Source organism: Canis aureus, chromosome 15 (genome assembly GCF_053574225.1).
Source record: "Canis aureus isolate CA01 chromosome 15, VMU_Caureus_v.1.0, whole genome shotgun sequence".
NCBI lineage: Eukaryota > Metazoa > Chordata > Mammalia > Carnivora > Canidae > Canis > Canis aureus.
In genome coordinates, this window is record NC_135625.1 from 35,625,656 (window position 1) to 35,647,526 (window position 21,871).

The 21,871-nt window shown below is 49.7% G+C and overlaps 1 protein-coding gene and 2 long non-coding RNA genes across 4 annotated transcripts; 2 read left to right on the forward strand and 1 right to left on the reverse strand.

Moving 5' to 3' along the window:
- Nucleotides 1-359: 359 nt before the first annotated feature.
- Nucleotides 360-15,119, reverse strand: RNF122 (ring finger protein 122). 2 transcript variants are annotated; one of them, XM_077849108.1, is made up of 6 exons: nt 14,787-15,119; nt 9,896-10,052; nt 4,126-4,171; nt 3,774-3,815; nt 1,733-1,812; nt 360-1,465 (listed from the first exon to the last, which is right to left on the reverse strand). In XM_077849108.1, the coding sequence occupies exons 1-6, from the start codon at nt 14,809-14,811 to the stop codon at nt 1,351-1,353; spliced, it is 465 nt and encodes a 154-aa protein (XP_077705234.1). In that variant the 5' UTR covers nt 14,812-15,119; the 3' UTR covers nt 360-1,350. The 2 variants fall into 2 exon arrangements, with proteins under 2 accessions (XP_077705234.1, XP_077705233.1); XM_077849107.1 differs by having other exon boundaries at nt 1,733-1,815; nt 14,787-15,112.
- Nucleotides 4,257-6,460, forward strand: LOC144284508 (uncharacterized). Its single transcript, XR_013352936.1, has 2 exons — nt 4,257-4,549; nt 5,991-6,460. It is a non-coding gene; the product is annotated as an uncharacterized LOC144284508 (long non-coding RNA).
- A 224-nt stretch (nt 15,120-15,343) lies between the features above and the next one.
- Nucleotides 15,344-20,926, forward strand: LOC144284509 (uncharacterized). The gene is made up of 3 exons (XR_013352937.1): nt 15,344-18,403; nt 19,229-19,308; nt 19,437-20,926. It is a non-coding gene; the product is annotated as an uncharacterized LOC144284509 (long non-coding RNA).
- Nucleotides 20,927-21,871: the final 945 nt, after the last annotated feature.

Here is a 21,871-nt window from a genome sequence, read left to right on the forward strand (position 1 = left end):
TGGAATGGAAGACTTGGGACGCCTGGGTGGCTCAGCGGTTGAGCATCTGCCTTCAGCTCAGGGCGCGATCCTGGGGTCTGGAATCGAGTCCCGCATCGGGCTCCCTCCCTGTAGGGAGGCTGCTTCTCTGTCTGCCTGTGTCTCTGCCTCTCTGTGTGTCTCTCATAAATAAATAAAATCTTTAAAAAGTACACTGCTGTTAGTCCTAGGTCATACACATAATAACCTGATAGCAATTTTTCTTTTCAAGATTTAGGATGCTCTGCGCATGGGGAAGTGAGAAGCAGCAGTAAGAGAACTCTTTCCTCTGATGGCAGAAAAGTGCCCCAGAGACATAGGCCACAACCACAAGCAAAAAGTTAGAGAAACTTGTTATTAAATTTAATTTTCTTTAAATACATACCTTTGCCCCACCCTCACCTGCTCCAGGTGGGGGCGAGGACACCCCCCCTCCCTCCATTCAGGGGCTCCCACATATAAAGCCTGAGATGGTGAGGAGAAAGTATAAAAATACTATTTACAAAGGGGAAGAAGGTACCTGTTGCTGCCCTAACCTTCAGACACCCCTAACCCCAGGCCCCTTGCTCCTTTAGAAAAAAGCCTCTAGGAATTCATCTGAATATAGAACAAGCCCTTCCTCTAGGGGGTGGGCACTCAAACTCCAAGACGGAATAGGAAGCTTGGAGATTAACTGAGGAAGAGAGTGAACGGATAGCACCTCAGACTCCAGCAGGGAGTGGAAAGCACGTGCCCTCCATGACCCTGCAGTCACAAAGGCCCCATGTAAACATTGACTTTCCTTTTCCCATGTCCCTGCTCTTCCTGACTTCCTATAGAGCCTTCCCTCCCTTCCACTGGAGGCACTTGGTTCCTTGATGGTTCCTTGACAGACCAACCTTCCTACCTCCCCTTCCCACCTTCCTATACAAGGAGTGAAGAGGGGAGGGAGGTTACAGGTGGGACATGGCCCATCTTGTCCCTTCTTCTAGGTCAGGGCAGCCTGTCCTCCTAAGGGGAATCCTCCAGGGGTAACTCCAGGTTCTCAGTCAGAGAAGAGCAGATTGGCTTCCCCAGCAGGGACAGGCAGGTAGACAGGCCAGTACCAGGATACAGTGTTTTTTTGATGGGTGACACCATTAGTTCTGAGTAGCAGGAAAGAAGGCTTCAGGAGGCAGAAAGGTGGGACAACTCTGGCCTTACCCTGATGGTGGGAGACCAGCCCTGCATTACTGCCCCTTCAGGTAAGCACGTCAACCACTACCCAACAGTTTAGTTCTCTGTAGCTGTGCAGAAGGACCAGGCACCCATGAAGCAAGAGGTCTTCTCCAGGCCTTGGTGCAGAGGCAGCACTCACACCAGCTCATCCAATAGGATCCCGATGCTCTGTGTGGCCTCTGAGGGCCCAGCAATGGGTTTGTTACACATAGGGCAGACACAGCGTACTTCCAGCCACTTCACCAGACACCTGTGGGCAGAAGATGACCTGTTTTTGCCTTAAGAAGACACCCAGCCTGTTCCATTGGCCTCTCATAGGGCCCAGCTGCTTCTCAGAACAAGAACATCTGTCCTTGCCCCTGTCTAATCCCTCTGGCTTGCCTGTGTCCAGACAGGATGTGGCGCATCACTGGCAAGGGGTAGATGGGAGGGGGTAAGGATTACAGGTTCTAGGAGATGCTCCCTGCTTATTTCTTTCAAAAGGCATCCCTGGAAACTCCCCACATTGGACACTTACTTCCGGTGAAAGGCATGTTGGCATGGGAGCACACCTAGCTCATCCTTCCCCTTGAAGTCTTCCAGACAGACTGCACAGGTCTGCTGTGGGAAGAAAGGGGCAGCATGAGAGGAGACTGGGGAAGAACCATCATCATCACCATCAGCTCATCCCCTCCCAAGAAAACTAAGCTAGGCTAAGCCTGGTTTCCGCATCAGCCACTGAAATTTGAGTCAGAGGGTAACCATTAACCACACATGATGTTTCCACTGATCAAAGAAGGTGAAATTAAAAGTTGAGTTCCTCATTTGCACTTGTTAGATTTCAAGGCCTCAGTAGCTGCAACGTGGATATAGCAGCTCCCATACGTGCAGATATATAACATTTCTATCATAACAGAAATTTCCATTGACCAGTACTATCCTAGAAGAACTGCTTTTTAAAAAACATTTTATTTATTCATGAGAGACACAGAGAGAGGCAGACATCTAGTCAGAGAAGCAGGCTCCCTGCGGGGAGCGCGATGCAGGACTCAATCCCAGGACCCCGGGAACACAACCTGAGCCAAAGGCAGACACTCAACCACTGGGCCACCGAGGTGCCCCTAGAATATTTTTTAATCCTTTCTTGCCTAGTGTATTTGGCAAGGAGGCATGTATCAATAACTAGAGATAGGGATGGGGTATGGTGTTTGGTTAATAGTCTTTAATAAAATCTGGCTTTATGTCATTATACATTAACCCCCTCAGAGCTGAACTCTTCCTCTCAAGGAGGGCTCAGGGAACACTGGAATTTGCTGAGATATAAGAGCAGGCATCACAAGGAGGGATGAGGGGCACGTGGGTGGCTGGGTAGGTTAAGCATCTCCCTTTAGCTCCGGGTCATGATCTCAGGGTCCTGGGATTGAGCTCTGAGCCCAGAGTCAGGCGGGATCCCCACTCAGTGGAAAGTCAGCTTGTCCTTCTGCCTCTCCCCTCCACTCATGCTCTCTCTCTCCCTCTCAAATGATAAAATATTTATTTAAAAGAAAAGGGTAGGCAGGCCAGGTGGCTCAGGGGTTTAGTGCCGCCTTCAGCCCAGGGCCTGATCCTGGAGACCCAGGATCGAGTCCCATTATCAGGCTCCCTGCATGGAGCCTGCTTCTCTCTGTCTCTCTCTCTTGCTCTCTCATGAGTAAATAAATCAAATCTTAAAAAAAATAAAAAATAAAAAATTTTTTAAAAAGGGTAGGGGGATGCCTGGGTGGCTCAATTGTTGACCATCTGCCTTTGGCTCAGGGTGTGATCCTGGGGTCCTGGGATCGAGTCCCACACTGGGCTCCGTGGGTAGGAGCCTGCTTCTCTCTCTCTGCCTATGTCTGTGCCTCTATTTATTGATGACAGACACACAAATAAAATCTTTTAAAAAATAATTAAATTTAAAAAATGGTTAAAGGAGGCATTCCTAGGCCATCTTGTGTCTAGCAATACCTGCAGATCCTCCCAGCTCCCAGACAACCACAAACACCCTGTGTTCAAGTGTCTGTGGTTATGGGCAGAAGCCTTCAGAAAGAAAATGATTGATCTCATGGGCGCAAGTAGGAAAGGAAGAGGAAATGGTCTTCTGAAGCATCTGTGTGAGGAGACCCAAGGACTTGCTATATCAGCTGGGGAAAGGACTGAAGGGGAGACAGGGAAAACCACAGGGATGGATACACCTGTCAGACGCAGTCTGCTAGGACAGAGTGCGTGCCTGTGGGTAAAAGGAAGGGCAGCTGGACTCTGTGGCATGTCTATGGCATGGGTGGTGTGTCCTTCCTCCCCTTAAACATTATGCATGGCAGCCCTCCTAGGGCCAGGTCACCACTTACACCAACCCTTTTGTGATCTGTTTCCAGCCTGCGCCTGTTGCAGACATCATGAATTCCATACTGATTAGCTACTGGAACAAGTCACATTTATCTGACCTAAGGAGATAGGAAGACGGTGCCTAACATTCCCAAAAGGCCCAGGCTGAGAGCTGGAGGACAGGCTGTTTTGCCTTGCCAGTGGGGCCCTCCTGCATGCTGTCCTAGTACGCTTACCCCATATAATTGCAGTTTCTTGGCATCTCCTTTAAGTACCACCTGGGAAGAAAGAGAGGCATGGTGTCAGAAGGGGCCAACCACAGGGGCCGGGTGCTAGCCACCAAGGAAGGGAGTCCCCAGCCCTGCACAGGAGTGTCTTCCTCTCCCTCTGATGAAGGGAAAGGGCTTCGGACACAGCCCTCGACAAGCAAGAGGTGAGAATAGTACAGAGCCTTAGCCTCACAGGAAGCCAGAGGTGAGGCCAAGCGGGTGCCAGGCCAGGACTGCTTCAGCTTGCTTGCAGCCTGCCCTCCCTCTAGCAGGGCAAGTGGCAGGAGAGGACGTCTTAGGGAAAGGGACAGCACCTTACCTCCTTATAGCCGTATCGTTCACTCTGTGCCTGGTTCCGGAGTTTGCTGGGGGAGAATGAGAGAAAGGGGAGAGAAGAAGTTACTACGCCTTGGTACAAACGGAGCCATTCAGAGTAAGAGAGGCAGGCGGGCTGCGTGGGCCATTCTTCTGGGGCTGGGGAGGCTGCTGACCACAGGGCTCTCTTATCCCATAGATGCCACGGAGGATGACCTGGACCTACGCAGGTCACCCAGAGCAGATTAAGGACTCAGACTCTTTCTCAGGCCCAACAGCCTCAGAACTCACCATCAGGTCCCACAGACTGAGGAATTCCGGAATCAGAATTGTTCATTCATCCTCCCTGCTATTTCCCAGGACATCAGTGCCTTGGAGCTCCCTGACTCTATGGATCAACAATCTGCTTACTGACCATACAGAAGAAGGTAGATATTCTTTCTTTTTTTTTTTTTAAGGATTTATGAGAGAGAGAGAGAGAGAGAGAGAGAGAGGCAGAGACCCAGGCAAAGAAAGAAGCAGGCTCCATGCAGGGAGCTCGACGTGGGACTCAATCCCAGGACTCCAGGATCACACCCTGGGCTGAAGGCAGGCGCTCATCCACTGAGCCACCCAGGTGTCCCGAAGATAGATATACTTAAAAAAATGGATATTAAAAAAAAAAAAAAAATGGATATTGCCATTAAGCCGGGGGGGGGGGGGGGGGCAGGATAAATAAGCCTGTTGCCCCTGGGGGCTCTTCCTCCTGCAGAACAAAAGCGCACTTTCCCCTTCACAACACTGGGCGAACACAGATGATCCCTCCTTTGGTTTACTTCCTTTCGGTTTCAAGCTGGTGGCCTGCACACAACCTAACTCTCCATAGCCAAAACACAGGGCGCTGTTAATGGCAATGACACAGTAGTTATGGAGGACTTGCTATGTGTCCATCCCTGCACTAACATATGCACAGGGGCGCCTGGGTGGCTCAGGGGTTGGGTGTCTGCCTCCAGCTCAGGGCAGGGCATGATCCTGGGGTCCTGGGATTGAGTCCCACACAGCGCTCCCCACAGGGAGCCTACTTCTCCCTCTGCCTAGGTCTCTGCCTCTCTGTGTCTCTCATGAATAAATAAATCTCCTTTAAAAAAAATAGCATATGCACAGACTTTGAGAGAAACTTTCCTTTTTACTGAGGAAGGAAACGAAGTCCAAAGAAGTTAAGTAACTTGCCCAAACCTCACAGCTAGTTGGCAGCAGAGGCAGATTTGAATCAAAGTCTACCAAAATCAAAGATTTTAGAGCCTGAGCTCTTTAACGCATACGGTGGCAGCCTGTTTCCCCTATTAGGTGCATACAGTCCTAAGAATGATACCAGACCACTTGGGAAACATTCATCAGCAGGGCCACAACTAATGGCAAGGCCATGATTATGCATTATCATCATCATTGCTGTTTTATTTGCAGTGAGAGAAATCTTCCAAATTAAGCAGGTAGTTCTGTGTCCTCCTATACTTGGGAGCCAGATGGGGCTCCCTCTCCACCAGTCACTCCTACCAAAGACCTGGGTTATTGGAAGGAAACATCAGAAGCCCACCAAGTTACAACAGGTGTGGCACACTATGGCCAAAGCCAGCTGATCACTGGTTTTATAGGGATTGTGTGCTAAAACTGATTTGTATGCTGAAGTGGTGAAAAAGTAGACATCAAAAGAATATTTCACGTCATGTGAAAAATATATGAAACTCCTATTTCAGTGTCCACAAAATTTTATTAGAGCACAGCGAGGCTCATAGTTTCCAAATTGTGTACGGCTGCTTTTGTACAATAGAGTGGGTAATCAAGATAGCAATTGTGTGACTTGCAAAGCCCCAAATGTCTGTCCTTTTGCAGAAGATGATTGCTGATCTGAGTTAGAAGAAGAGAGTCTCAAATCATAAGCCTCAACCAAAAGGAGAGAAGATGCTCGCACCATGGACACTGTGGACAAGCTGACTTGCTACCAGAGCTGGGGAAGGTGCAGAACTCAGGCCAGAGCAGAGCCGTGCCCAGAGCACAATCAGGGAGCGGATCCGGATCTGGCTGCCAGCCACCTCCATTGTTCTTAATAGAAGTCTGGGGCCTGGCAAGGCTGTGTAACCAGAACTTCTTAAGATTTCCAGTCTAGGGGCACCTGGGTGGCTCTGTCAGTGGAGTGCCTGACTCTTGGTTTCGGATCAGGTCATCTTAGGGTGGTGACATCGAACCCCCTTGTTGGGCTCTCTGCTCAGTGCAGAGTCTGCTTGGGATTCTTTCCTCCTTCCTCCCCCTCCACTCTTTCTTTTTCTCTAAAAATAAACAAAATCTTAAAAAAAAAAAAAAAACCCTCCAGTCCCCAGGTGCCTGGTTGGCTCAGTCAGTGGAAAATGTGACTCTTGATCTCAGGGTTGTGAGTTTGAGCCCCAAGATGGGTGCAGAGATTACTTAAAAATAAAATCTTAAGAAAAAAAAAAAGGGCATTCCAGTCCAGGTGGACTCCCTCACCGTGGCGCGAAGGCCGAGGGCAGCACATCCACTGGAGAGTTTCCGGTCATTGGAGGGTTGAACCAAGGCCTAACAGGCACTCCCACTGTCCAGACCTCAGCTTTACAGGGAACTCCATAGTGCACAAAAGCCTTTCACATGCATGCCTTTCTGTCCCCGCCTCCAAACCAGAGGGGCAGGCAAGAATGCATCCAAAGCTTACATGAACTGTTACCTGGCTGACACAGAATTAAGCTGGGGAAGGAAGAAAGTGTTCTCATGATCAAAGTGCTCACAGCCGCCTTCTGAGGGAGAACTGCTGCTGTTGTTGGCAGCCGTGTATGAGAGCAAAGGAGGAAGTGGTAAGGGGCCTGCTTTTTTAACCCAGAGAAGGAGGGGAGGTCACACATTTTTTGGGGTCTCGACAGCCTCACCTGCAATGTGGCTCTAAGCTAGTGGTCTGTGCTGTGCCTTTCTGCTTGTTGTATCATAGGATGTGCAGGATGCCCCCTTGCCCACCCTCATCCCCTTTGTCTGCCTGGCTCCACCTACCTAATGGTCGGAGCTGAACACCCTCCAGAAGCCGGGCTGTAGCCCTCCCTGTACGAGCAGCACAGTGAAAGGCTTATAACCACCCCTTCCACCCTACAGTGTAGATTTCTGGAACAGGAAGGTATACATTGTGATAAAATGGGGCCCAAAGAGTTTGCAAGGGAAATAAAGCAAAAGGCAAACCAATACCCTGGGCCATCCCGGCAGAGGATGTGGTGCCAGCAACTTTGGACAGGTGGCCATCTCAGCTGTCGGGTGAGCAAAGCTACTAAAAATACTCTGATTTCAATGAGACCATTTCTAGCCACTGCCAGTGGGCTCTCCCTTGCTTCTTTTCCCTTTTGGCGCAAACAATGCAACCAGGTCCTGAAAATAATTGTTCCTTTCCTGCCTGTTTGTACCTCTCCGGCCCCTCCATCCTGTGTAGGGCCAGAGGTCAGCTCTTGGGGAACGGGGAAGAATGAGTGAGGGCGAGCCGGAGAGGGGAGGCTGGTGTTGGCCAATGAGCTCGCCAGGTGGAGAGCAGGGGGTCATGGGCCTATTTTGGCCCTGGAGGAAACTGAGAAGCAGGGAGAGGAAGTGGCTTCTGCGCTTGTGTATCTTTCTATATATAGACACCCACAGGCTGCCGCACACCAGCGAGCCTCTGGAACCATGAAGCTCCAGGGTTAACTGGTTTTGGGCAGGCTGCAGAACAGAAGGTGGGGTGACGGAAGGGGCCGATTACTGCATAAGGGACAGGTGGCACCAAGTGGCCCCGCAGTCAGGAAAGCTTTGGGGATCATGTGGTTACTGCTCTGCTCTTTGCCTCCAGCCAGACAAAAATAAATCCACCCTACCTAGCTCCCCAGCCTGTCTTTCTGTGGAACCCTGATCTTGGGCTGCAGGGGGGTGGTGAGCGAGTGTCCTAGCTGTTCCTCCACCCCCCGTTCAAGGAGTGAGAATCAGAGAAGGCAAATGTATGGAATCTGAAGGGCTCTAGCTAATGACCACCAGACTAGCACACCTCTGGCTCTTCCTCGACCTAAGACCTTGGGCAAACCCTTAACTGCTTGAGCATGAATTTCCTCACTTACTACGTGGACAATACATGCGCTGGAGGCCGGGGCGGGGAAGTGGGGGTGGTTCATAAAACACCAACCACAATGTGGCACACAGAAGGCACTTGGTAAACAGCAGCTAAAACCCAGGGTCACACCTATTAGTGGCAGAATTAGGGAATGAACCCCAGTCACCCACATCCTGCAGAGTGCTTTTTTCCAGATTTTTCTTTACTCAACCCCTTTGCAGCTTGGGTGCACAGACCAGACATGAAGCTGCTTCTGCAGACTCCTCCCCCAGAAGCAGACAGAAACCTTTGGTATTTGGTATGTCTCCATCTTCAGTCTCTGGGGAACTGCCTGAATTGCTTGGTGGGGGGGATATGGGGGTGGGGGTGGTCAAGAAGAAAGAAAATTTGAGGAAGAAAATATAGGGTTGGGGAAAGGGAACTGGGGGATGGAGAGCTACTAGAAAAATTGCCCCAGACTCCTATCTATGCAAATTTTAGGCTCAGCTGTACAAGAGGGAAAAATAAACAACAATCTTCTCTGCATAAACTTTTAAGTGAAAACTCTAGTCCCAGGCACTTTCTAAAATTCTGAGAAAGAAGAGGCCCAAAGTAGCTGACAGGGGCACCCAAGGCACTTCCCCTTTTTTGGAGGAAGTTCTTCTAGCCTCAGGAATCTGGAGGAGTGTCTCCTCCCCCTAGCCTCCTTCCAGGTGAAGCACTCAGACCCACCAAGATATCTCAGCAGGGAGCCAGAACACCTTCAGTTCCTTCATCCTAATTTAAATGATTAATGATGAGACTCCAGCTGACAGCTATGCCAGCATTTGGTCAAGTGTGTGGCGGAGGGGAGGGGACGGGAGGGAGGGAGTAGTTATCGAAATGGCCCTAAGAATCCCTAGGGTGCCCTACTCAGGGGTGCTCAATGCTCTCCAGTCTGCAGGACTGGTCCCCTACAATGAGGAACTATTAATACCAAGAGCAGGCCCTGGTCAGAAACACTAATTTCCACTCAAAATACCAGTCATGCCCCAAATTTTTGGTAGAAAACCAGCCACCAGTTCCCACGTCTTTCAACAGGAGGTGAAGAAACAGCTCATCCTGGAGCCTGGCTAGCCCTGCCATGCTCAGGTCCTTCCCTGGATCTCTCTACGCAGTAACAAGTGATGTTTTAGGGTTTTTTTGGTGTCCCCCACCCCCACCGCCACTATCAAAAGAGCTTACAAGGCGGAATAAACAACCGGCTCTCCAGACATCAGCTTGCTAATATTAGCATCTGGAGGGCTGACAACAGGATTTCCCAGGAGGGCAGGGGAACATGCCACTGGTGTAACTGATGCCCACCTATCCCTGCTACCCAGAGGTTGTGAGCGGGGGAGTGGAGACACTGAACGGACGACTCACGATAGGACTTGGTCAGACAGTAATCCTAGACCACCTTTTGAATAACTGGCCAGAGGTGTGATGCAGCTCAACCAATGGTGACCTTATATGCTCTGGGACAATTTGCTAGGCGGATGAAAATAGAAACAGCAGGCCTCAGGGGCCCAGTGAAGGGCAGGCTAAGCTATGTCCTCAAAGCAGGGGCCCCAGTGGGAAGCCAGTGACTCTGCCGAGGGAGTCTCACTTGGCTCACCCCACACCTGGCTTCCTTCTCCCTGACTGCCTGCCCCGGGTCACCCACTGTGCCACCCACCTGATAAAATAGCAGCAGAAGATGAGGCTGAGCATGAAGACAAAGATGCCCGTGCCGAAGATGACCATGTAGATGTTGAGGGGAAGGTCCTGGAAACTGATGGGTGGCATTGAGCAGGACTTGTTGGTACTAACCAGTCCCAGGCCACAGAAACACCCTGCAAAGAAAGGGAGAGGAAAAACGTTATAGTTGGAAGTTTACACTGTGGCTGATGTACTCAGTGGTCAGCCAGGATGCAGAGAGAAATGGCAGGCTCTGGGCTCCCACACCTCTTTGATGCAGGGGCTTAACTCTATATCCTAGCTCTAACACTGACCAGCCGTGTGATCTTGGGTAAATAAGTCACCCATGAAATGGGATACTACACCTAGTACTTAACACTGCATCCCCCACCCAGGGGGATCAACGATTCGGCCAAGGGAAGACTTGATCCCATCAGCCAGAAGCTCATAGAGAGCAGCAGCAAAATGAAGGCCTTAGGTGAGAAAATGGGTATTTGGGTGGCAACCCTGCCTCTCCCTAGAGATGTAACCTTTAAGGAGTTACCTATCTAAGCCTCCCTTTGTTATTTAAAAACAAGGGGAAAACAGAGGACCAAAGTTGGAAAAAGAAAGCAGCTTTGTAAATTGCAAGGTGTGGTTGTGCAAAGGTCATTTGTCACAAAGCCACCTGGTCCAGGAGACAAGCTGCACTAGGACCAGAATAGAAACTGTTCCCCCCAAGCCTGGGCCAGTGTTCCAGAAAGTGGTGGTGGGGGGTGCAGTTTGCTTTGGCCACTTTTCCCTTGTCTACTCAAAGCCTCAATGTGTGGCTCCAAAGTGGCACTGGCATCCCCGGGAAGGTTGTTACAAATGCAAAATCTCAGGCCCACCCTGAACAAAATGAATCCGAATCTACATTTTTTAACAAGGTCCTTGGCAGATTCCTAGGCATGCCCGGGCGTGGGAAGCACTGACCCGCCCCTAGACGCTTGCCCCTAGACGCTTCCCCTTTTCCCGTGACTCCGGTAAATCCCGATTAGCCTACTAATCATCCTAGTCACCTTCCCCTTGGTAGGGCTTGGGTGTGGAGGTAGGTAGGTAACAGGGCTCTGGCCAAACAAAGAAGTTCTGCTGGATGAGGGAAGATTCCCAACTTTCTGAGACAACTGGAATGGTGACAGCCACGTTACAGCCAGACCACAAAGCAGTTCAACATAAAGCCAATGGCTGAGGGTGGCAGAGGGGACAGGGAAAGAGGAGAAAACATTATGTTAGTTATGGCTGGATTAACCTATCCTGGAGCCCCTCTATTTTGGGAGTACTCAGTTTTGAGAATTAGTAAATTTCCTGTAATGTTTAAAGTAAGAAAAAAATATATATATATGGAACTTAAACAATAAGCCGGGTAGAATATTCTCTCCTGCAACCAGGACAAAATATTATAGTGATCCAAAGACAAGCATAATAAAATTCTTGGATATCAGCAAGCGTGGAGACAAGAAAACTAGGATCTGCCATAAACCTGCTATACCCCAAGCACTTTCTCATGCTACCAATTTAACTTATCCTTCAACAGGGGGAGAAAAGGATCATTAAATAAGCTAACATCAAGCAGCTAAGAAGGCTCCTATCCAAAGACCTCTGTGCTCAAGTCTTCAACATGGGTTTTAAACACTGGCCTGACATCTTGGTTAGAAGCCAGAACCCATAAATATACTCCAGAACTCTAGCTTATAATTTCCAGTGCTATCACAACTCAGCAGCAGAAGACTGGTTTAAAGGACTGGAAGTCAATTTTGACATCCTACATGTCATGCCTTGTCACCCCCTAGATCAATCTGGTGACCATATCCTGAGCATCCCTTCAAACCTCTTTCAGGTGTTGGGCCTAACTCTATTCCAAGTCTCTATCCTAAACACCTCAGATATCTGGTCCCTCTAATTTAGTCCATCACATATTTCCCCAAGCTCATGAGGAGCTTCAGGTCCTCCTAAACACACACACCCTGCATCTTCACTGTCTTCCAGCATCACCCAACATGGACCAGTCTCACTATTTCTTGTCCAACCTGTCCTTCACCTGCCTCCATACCTTTGTTCATGCAACTTTTCCCTGCCTGAAACTCCCTCTTCCCTTCTAGAAGTTCACCAATCCTGGTCCTCATGACACCCCAGTGACCCTCTCTTCCCTGAATTTTACAGTGCTCACAGCCTGTACCACATGTTCTGACTCTTGCACACTCAGTAACTGTCTTACATTGCCCAACTCTTCCAAGCATCAACTTATTTTAACTCAAATATGGGCTATATGACAAGTACCATGACACTGAATATAAAAAAAAGCAAAAAAACGACTGGATGATTTTACTCTGTAGGGACAAAGACAACACAAAGCCTTTCACCGTACAAAGGGAGGAATGGCAGTAGAGATGGGACTAGAATCCTGAAATCAGATAGTCCTAACAAGCTCAAATGCTCGTAAGTCTGAGGACAGCAGACTTGGACTTGTGTATATTCTCCAGTGCCCCGTCTTGTGTTTGGCTTCTTTTCAATTAACTAGTTAACAGATAAATAACTCCTGAGTTTCAAGACAACCTGGTACCCTTGGCAAAAACTCCCACTTCAAAGTAAGGAGAGTGATATTTGGGAAAATTGCCCAGAAACTGCCCTCAGCTAATGAATGACCAGTCAACCCACAAGTATTATTGAGGGCCTGATTTATGCTACTGACGTAGACATTGTGAGAAAACAAAAAACCAGAAGTAGTTCTTGTCCTGAAAGACTTTGTTGAAGATTAAATAATTAGCTCCTAACCTTGCTATGTGCAACAGGAAGCCCTTGCTTCGAGGCTCCCTACCTCAGCAACATTTGATGCCGTAAGAGGGTCTAACGCCAATCTGCCTGGGCTCCCCATGCACATTTATGAGCTGGATCCTGGTTATCTTTAGGGTCCCAGAAAACCTCATTGGTTTCCGGTCCTAGGAAACTGCAGGGCGGTGGCCACTGTAGAGATGTATTTGCACTCTGTGGGCATGCTGGCCTCAGTGGTCCTCTGATCCATTTACCTTGATCATCTTACCTCTTCTGGCAGAGACTTGCCCTGGGGTTCCAGGATTGAGTCAGTGAGCTTGGGACATTATGTGATAAAGGGATGTAGGTGAGAAGAGCTTCACAGACAAGAGGAGAGGATACATTTTCTTATAATTAACAATAAATGGTAAAGATACATATTGGCCAAAAGCTGTAGTAGAAGCCATTTTTCCTCCAAAACTTGTAAGGGCAGGAAGAATACCAACCTCTGGAAAGAGAGACTCCAGATATTTCCCCTCATGCACACACACACACACACACACACACACATACACACAAAGGGATGGGGGAAGGGACTGCTTCCTCAATGGAGTCAAAGAACAGGATCTATCACTTTAAGAAGTGACAAGAAAAAGCAAGTCCTCTGCTGGTCTACAAACCCCATATGAAATAGGAGTGCCAGAAAAAAGGGCCCGCCACCTGGGTTCTTCTGAAGCCTCTGTTCCATTGTCTCAGCTGACCTATGAAAGTCTTGACATCTGAATGTCTCATCTTGGTGGTGCGAAGGCTGGGGGCTGGAATGACGTCAAGTGAAAGGCTGGCCGAGAAAGACCAGTGGGTCTGGGAAAGGCTTCCCCTTCCCAGCCAACGGGAATCTTTCCCAGATGCTGGGATGCACGGTCCTTCCTCACCCCCCATCCTCCGCCCCCCTGTCCCTCCATGCCCGCCTATCACGCACAGCTTGGTTCATTTTCAGGAAATTAGATCCTACCAGCAAGGGGAAGAGGGGGATGGGGGACGCTCATACACATGCTCTCCCAACCCTGCCTTAAAACAAAAGCCGCTTGAAATAATTAATCCAAGATCTGGCAGGGGTCTGCTCTCAAGAAGACTTTTTTTTTTTTCTTCTTTCTTTCTTTCTTTCTTTTCGTAACTAGCCAGCCTACCATACTCAGATAAGGATAAGGCCAGCTGCACACCCTCCGCCCCACTTCTCCAGAAACTCCAAGGCTCGGAACAACGGGGTCAGGACGCCGAAGCCCCGGAAGGTTTCAGTACCCCAGACCAACCAGTGCCTTTCCACTGACCGGCTCCGAAAGGCCCTCCTTTCAAGTGGCTTGGGTGGAGTCAGACCCACGCCCAACCTGTATCACCTGAAACGCCAAAGAAGCCTCAGGTGAGATGCATTTAGCATCACTCCAGGCCAGGAGGCCGCAGGGGGCGGGGCGGAGGGGTCGCCGCGTCCGGAGGTGCGGCCCCCGCCGGAGCCCGGGGCTGGGACGGTGGGTCCAGCCTTGGGACCGGGGAGCCCTGCACCCGGGGGTGCGCGGGCGCCGAGACGTCCGCCGGGCTCTACCCGGCCCGTAGAGCCGCGCTCCCTGCCCGGGCGCCCCCGCACGCACCAGGCCCCCGGCAGCCGGGGAGAGGCCAACAAAGAGCCGAGGAGGCCGCCCCCGCGCCCGGCCCGCACGCCGCGCCGTACACATATTTAAAACAGGCTGCAAAGTTCCAGGCCGGGAACTTGAGCTCCCTCTAGGAGATCCCAGCCCGAGCGCCGATGTAATTCTCCTCCGACAACCACAACAAAGACCAGAGTTTGAGCGCACAAAGGCAAGGGAAGGGGGCAGGGGAGCGGGGCGGCCACACAAAGGCCGCGAACCCCGCGGCTCGCCCGCCCCCGCGCCCGCGCCCGCCCCCGCCCGTCCCCAGGCCCACCGGGGCCCGCAGCTGAGCCGGCCGGGCGCGCCGGGCTGCGGACCACACGCGGCTCCCGCTCTTCCTCCCGAGCTAAGTTTCTCGGGAGACGGGACGCGCGAGAAGCGTCCCGGCGCCCCCTCGGCTCCGCAGCCCGGGCGCCCGCCCTCGCGCCCGGGACTCACCGTTACACCACTGGAATGGGTGCATCAATGAGCTCTCGCTGGCTTCCCCCGGGACGAAGGCGGGCGGCGGGGCGCCCCGGCGGTCGGGTCCGCTGCAGTCCGCGGAGAAGTCCGGCGCCCGCCGGGGTGGGGTCCGGGCTGGGGTGGTCTTAGAGCAACAAAGGGGGGCACGGGAGCAAACAGATCAAAGTGCCCCGGCTCGGCGCAGCACGGAGGAACGGCAGCGGGGCCCCCGGCTGGGGCGCGCGGGGCGCTGCAGGGCAGGGGCCGGCCCGCAGGGCAGGGCAGGGAGGAGCGTCGGCGGGAAGCCGGGCTCGCGACCCTCGGCGCCAAGGTGAGCCGCCGGGACTCCGAAGCTGACACGGGCCGCGCACGCCCCCTCCCGCGCCCTCCCCGCCCCCCCGCCCCCGGGACGCCCCGCCCCGCGCCCGTCACCCGCCCTCCGGCCAATGGGAGCCTCCCTGCGGGCCCCGGGGATTCGGCGCGGCCCCCGCCCCGCCCCGCCCCGCCCCGCCCCGCCCCGGGGAGAGCATCCCTGCGCCCCGCGCCTCCCGCTCGGCCTCCCGGCCCTCGCGAACCTGAGCGCCGCCGAGGGCCTGGGGCACCGCACGGTGAGAGCCACGCTGTTTCCCGCCTCCGGGGCGGGCACTGCTGAGCCTTCCCGCAGCTCTCGGAGAGGCCGGTGCGGGAGGAGTTAGGTTAGGTCCCTGCTCCGTGCGCCAGGACTCGGTCCCGGGAGGCGCCTCGCACGTCCCTTTGCTCGCTGCGGAAAGGGGGAGCTGGAGCAGGAGGGTGAAGACGGCGAGAGATCTGGAAGGAGCTCCTTTCATGTTCTGGTCAGAGCCCCGTGGAACAAACAAGGAACCAAGGCCCGAAGGTTAAGTTTAAGGTAGACTTCGCAGGGCGCCGCCCTCCTGAGCAGCAGAAACAAACCCAGAAGTCGACATTGGCAATAATACCCCAAGGGCAGTGGCTTCGGCCACCAGCACCACAGAGGTGTTGAAATAAGTGGCAGTGGGGAGAAAGGCTGAATCTAACCCCCCGTCCAAAACACTTTCCTTTTATCTGATGTTGCATCGCTCGTCCGTCTCGTCTTGTCTTTTTTGTCTCTCATTTACTCAGAGTGTATTGGCCGTGCGCCTATTTTTGTACCGAGCGCTGTGGCACCAGAGACCCATCAAGGTCGTGGGAGTCAGCGGGGTTCTACTGTCCTGCGATTTTCAGTGCCTGAGGAGACAGACAGTAAACAAGGAAGCAAACAGATAAAAATGACTCAATCTCATCTTCCAGTTAAGCTTAATCTGTTAATTGAAAGTGGTAAACACTTTCCCTCACTCTTGGGAATTTGTGACACTCAAACACGATTATGCATATGAGCGCTTTGTTATTTAAAAGCATGGTGCGTAAGGTATTAAATAACTTGGCTCAGATCACGTCGCGGTAGGCAACGACTAGTTTAGCACTTAATTACATAATTGTCTTAAAACAATTGCTTTTCTCTATGAGCTGGCCTTGAGGATCTGAATCATGGACAGATCCGGCTCATTACACCTCTTATTGGGCAATCGCAAAAGCTTCCTAACCAACCGGCCTGACCCTAGTGTAGGCCTCAGACTTAGAGCCCACGTGAATCACTTCTATTAGAGATGTTACATATGCAGACTCCCAGGCCTCCAGCTCAGAGATTCTGATTCAGTAGTTAAAGGGTGGGCCCCAGAATGCCTTGTCTCCACCTTCCCCCACCCCTCCGCTGCCAAATTCCCTTGCAATTATGCTAAGAGAAAGAATGCTCTGATCTTACTCAAAATCCAGCCTCTCTGCTGGGCCAGCATTTTACATTACTGAAACATAAATCTGATCGCTTACTTATCTCGCTTTATTGGTCCCTGTTATTTACTGGATAAAGTCAAATTATAGCAGACTGTTTCAGTGTGGCCTTTGCCTGTTTTCCTAGTGCCAGATACACTCTTCTTCCTCACATATTCCTGGTTAGCTCCAAAGCTTTTGTTGTTGACATCCCTTGAACACAGGATAGATATTCTTTCTTGACTGTGATTTTGTACACAGTATGACTTATGTTTAAGTGCCTTTCCTTTCTGTAACTGACACAACTTGGCAAGATTCAGCTCACAATACACTTCTTCTGTGGCTCACCATTGTCATCATCCCCATCTCTGCATCTCTTTCAACACTTCGTGTACTTTGTAGTATATCGTGAGATTATAAGGATAATTCCATGATTTCCTAAGTTTGAACCTTTCATGAGCCTTCCTTAGAAGAAATTTTTTAAGGACACGAGCCGCTTTTGTGGTTCTAAGTGTCTGGTTCAATAACTAATTTTTTAAGAATAGATGTATGTGTGTGCATGTGTATAAATTACCATACATTTCTTAAACCGCGTTCTAGAAACAGTGTTGAGGATTTATTTTTTTTAATTTTTATTTATTTATGATAGTCACACACACACACAGAGGCAGAGACATAGGCAGAGGGAGAAGCAGGCTCCATGCACCGGGAGCCCGATGTGGGATTCGATCCCAGGTCTCCAGGATCGCGCCCTGGGCCAAAGGCAGGCGCCAAACCACTGCGCCACCCAGGGATCCCAGTGTTGAGGATTTAAACATGGGTATAATTATTATGCAATAATGCTTTCTATACATTGACTCAAGGGAAAGGTGTTGGTAGGTGAGCCTGATTGCATTAAGTTCCTGCTGGGCGCTAGGTGCCTCTAAGGGCACAAAATTTCCAACTTTGAAGGAAAAATTGACAGAAGTGAGAAATCCTTCCTCTCTTCCATCTTCCTTAAACTAAAGAGAGCCCCAAGGTGGGAAGATACCTTGAGGGTAGGAACAGCAGGAGTTCTCATGGGAATAGAGCTGGTCAATCAGGAGAGTGAACATCTCCAGTCACACCTACAAGGACCATGAATTCGGTCATCAGACAGAATGTTCTATAACAATTTATTTCCTAAGCCTGATATTTTAAACATCTGTAAGCTCTCCTCAGGCACTTTAAAGGACTGTAATTTGGCAAGCCCAATCCTCCCTTCTCAGTCCCTCAGCCTCATCCTTCCTGGCCATTCAGAGGCACAGTGGTGGGCCTCAGATGATGGCTTAGATTGGAGGAGACGCAGGCCCAAGGGCTTTGGTCTTGTGTATCCTTGAAAAGATTGGTAGGGTCTCTCAGCATTTCCTAGACCAAAGATCTTACCAAAGACAAGCTGATTTCCCACATTGCGTCAATACAATTTAGGTAACTTACCCCCGCTCCCTCATCCAGATGATAATTCAGAGCCCCAGCCTCTTGTGAGTCAGGAAGACAGAACCATAAAGATGATGGATTATATATTCAAAGTTACTTGAGAAATCTGAAGTAGAATTGTGTTTCTAAATCTTCCATAGAAAGAGGGAAAGGTAATACCAAGACTCCAGGAAAACTTCTAAGGAGTCAGGGGTTCTCTTCATTAGTACAACCCTACCCTAACATTCTCTTAGACACCCCAGGGCCCTCCTCATTTTAAGGCCCTTGCAAGCACTAGAGAACCACTTTCTGGAGAGACAGGTAAATCTGTGGAGGAGCATGGGACCAGGAGAATTGATGATCCCATTTTACCATCGGTAAGTCTGTCTTCTTCTTCTTCTTTTTTTTTTTTTTTTTTTAGATTTTATTTATTCATGAGACACACACACACACAGAGAGAGAGAGAGAGAGAGAGGGAGAGAGAGAGAGAGAGAGAGAGGCTAAGACACAGGCAGAGGGAGGAGTGGGCTCCCTGTAGGGAGCCCGACGTGGGAGTCAATCCTGGGTCTCCAGGATCATGCCCTGGGCTGAAGGCGGCGCTAACCTGCTGAGCCACTGGACTGCCCAAGAGTCTCCTATGATCCTCCAAGTCCAGCCCTAAGATATGGAAGAGAATGCTAACCATGGTGATAATTAGAAAGTGATTGTGAAAGGGCACCTGGGTGGCTCAGTCAGTTGGGTGTCTGACTCGTGATTTTGGCTCAGGTTAAGGATCATGAGAAGGGGGGAGATCAAACCCCACATTGGGCTCCAAGCTCAGTGAGAAGTCTGCTTGGCATTCTCTGCCTCTTCCTCTACCCCTCCCCCAGCTCTCTCTCAAATAAATAAATACAAATAAAATCCTTTAAAAAAACCTGATAATTAAGCCCAACTAAATATACCATACATCAAAATTAAATTGTCACAACATTTTTCCAAAATGTTTTATTTCTTAAGAGAAGTTTGCATGGAGGATCATGTGATTCTTTGAAGGAGTTGAGAGATGTTCATTGTTTGGGCAAATGAGGTCCTTCACTCATTCTGTTCTTAAAAGAGCTGGCCTTCCTCTGTCTAGATACGCTAGATGTCTCAGTACCAGGATGCTCTTCAGAGATTGATACGACTCTTGATGAAATGTATTCATAATTTCCTTGGTTCCCCAGGAAAGTGAAGCAGCAATTTCCTCACCTCATCCCTCAGCTTCTGACTCAGATGGGAAATCCAATAGGAGAAAAATCCATTGGTATGACTGAAGAGGCAAATCTTCTTTTCTCTCTCCATAGGCTGGGTCCATTCTGGGATGATGCCAGGGTTTCATTCTTAAGTATCTTGTAAACATTCCTTGATTCTCTCTCTCTCTCTTTTTATTAGATTTGGGGAGGGGCAGAAGGAGAGGAAGAGAGAAAATCTCAAGCAGAAATTCTCAGCGTGGAGCCTGTCATGGGGCTCGATCTCAAGACCCTGAGATCACGACCTAAGCCAAAATCAAGAGTCAGACACTTAACCACATGAGCCATCCCCTCTGATGTTCTTAAGTATCAAAGGAGGCTGGAAGGAAACAGAAGCTAGTGAGTTTAGGGTCCTGTTTTTCCCAGGAATTATACATAATCCTGCTGTGTCTCTGGATTTCTGGAATGAAGCCAGTGCTCTAGGCCACAACTGAACCATCTCCTGCGTGAGTGGAGATGAGATAATAAAGTAGTTGGGAGAAGAGTGACACCTCTGACTGACCACCCACTAGATGCCAAGTTCTGTGCCCATTGCTTCTTGTATTTTCCTGTATTCTTCACCTCCACATACGATTGTTTCCTACTTGCCTATGGGACAAAATGGAAGCCCAAGAAGGTTAAGTCTTAGGAAAAATCACAGAACTCTTAAATGTTAATAACAGATTTCCAACCAAATTCACGTCTCTCTCCACCAAACATGCCCTTTCCTCAACACTGGTACAATGGTTAAGAGTGAAGGCTCTGGAACCTGGCCTGGTATTGACTGCTAAATGTCCATGTCCTTACCTGGAGAATTAGGGCAAGTTGTAGAATCTACCACAGAGGATCATATGAGGAATACTATGTGATAGATGCTTGGCATGTGACAGGCAAGCAAAAAAAATAAAATAAAATAAAAGCCCCCAGTGAATGTTCGTTCATTCGTATTATCGTCAAACTGCATCATGAAGTATCATGGCTCAGAAGCAGCACTAGACCAAAGGGCCAGTATATCTAGTGTATTAATTAGGATGTGGGCTGGATTACTGGGGTGGTTTTGAAAACATGTCTACAAATTGAGACTCCTCTCCTGAAGAGGTGGAGCCTGGTTCCTATTCCCTGGAGATTGCACTGGGCTTGTGGACCTTCTAACAAGTAGAATGAAGCAGAGGTGATAATTCTTGACCTTGGACACTGGGTCATAAAAATGCACAGCAGTTTCCTTCAGAGGCACACAGCTACGGAAAAGCCATGTGGTGAGGAAGGTCTCTGTTAGCAGGGAGGTCTCTGGAGGTCTCTGTTAACAGCCATGTGAATGAGCTGGAAGGAGATACTTTTGCTTTGGTCAAACCTCAGATGACTGCAGCGCCTGCCAACACCCTGGCTGCAACCACACGAGAAATCCTGAGACAAAAAACCACACAGTTAATTCACATCGAATTCCTGACCCACAGAAACTATGAGACAATAAATTTTTGTTGTTTTAAGCCACTGAGTTTTGGGGTAATGTGCTGTTTAGCAATAGTTAAATAATACAGCTATTGTACCAAAGAGACATAAAAATGCAGAGGCTCAAAAAAAATCTAGTTTATTTCTGTCTTGTAAATATTCCAAGAAAAGGAGGTGGAAGGCATGGAGGAAGCACTGCTTCCCAAAGTCATCTGGAGACCCGGGTTCTTCTCTCTTGCTACTTGGCTTCATCCTGAGATGTGTTCCTTTTCATCCTGATATCAGAAGCTGGCTTTCTAGTTACATATCTTATGTTTCAACCCCAAGGGAGCGTATGAAAGAGTTGGGGGGGGGGGACAGTATCTTCTGTGTAAAAAATAGAACATTACTCTTGTTCCATTGGTGAGAACTTAGTCTCATGGTTCTACCTACCTGCAAAGGAGGCTGGGAAATGGAGTCTCCAGGTGGATGGTCATGAGTCCTGTTGAAGCTCAGGGTGGTTCTATTAGTAACAGGAAGAAGTGTAGAATGGAATGGAATCTAGTGGATGATGAGCGTTCCCCGCCCCCGCCCCCCCCCAGTCCTGGTGTTGGTCCCTTCCCTGAAACTTCCTGTTAGTTTCCTCTCCTTCTCATTTAAGAGGCGAAGAATCAGACAAGATTGGTAGATTCCAAAACTTTTTGTTTTTTTGAGCAGAATCTTTTTATTTTATTATGCTTACAGATTTTATTTATTTATTGGAGAGGGAGGGAGCACAAACAGGGGAGAGGGAGAAGCAGACTCCCCACCAAGCAGGGAGCCTGAGCACATGAGGCTCCATCCCAAGACCCTTGGATCGTTATTTAAGCCAAAGGTCAGACTCAGGCCACACCTAACAGACTGAGCCACCCAGGTGCCCCGAGCAGAATCTTTCTATGAAACAATATTTTAAAACAAAAGCTGCATGCATAAAAGAAATAAAAACAGATCCGCTCTGTTTGAATCACCAAGGGGTGTCTCTCCCTGTACTTACTTGTGCCACATGGGTGGCCCTGTGAAAAGCTATTTGAAATCCGAGGACTGTGTGAGGCACAGTCAGAAAATCACCGAGTGAGAAGTGCTTCTGGATTCCTTCCAGTTCTGGTATTTTTGAGGTTGTGATCATTCACC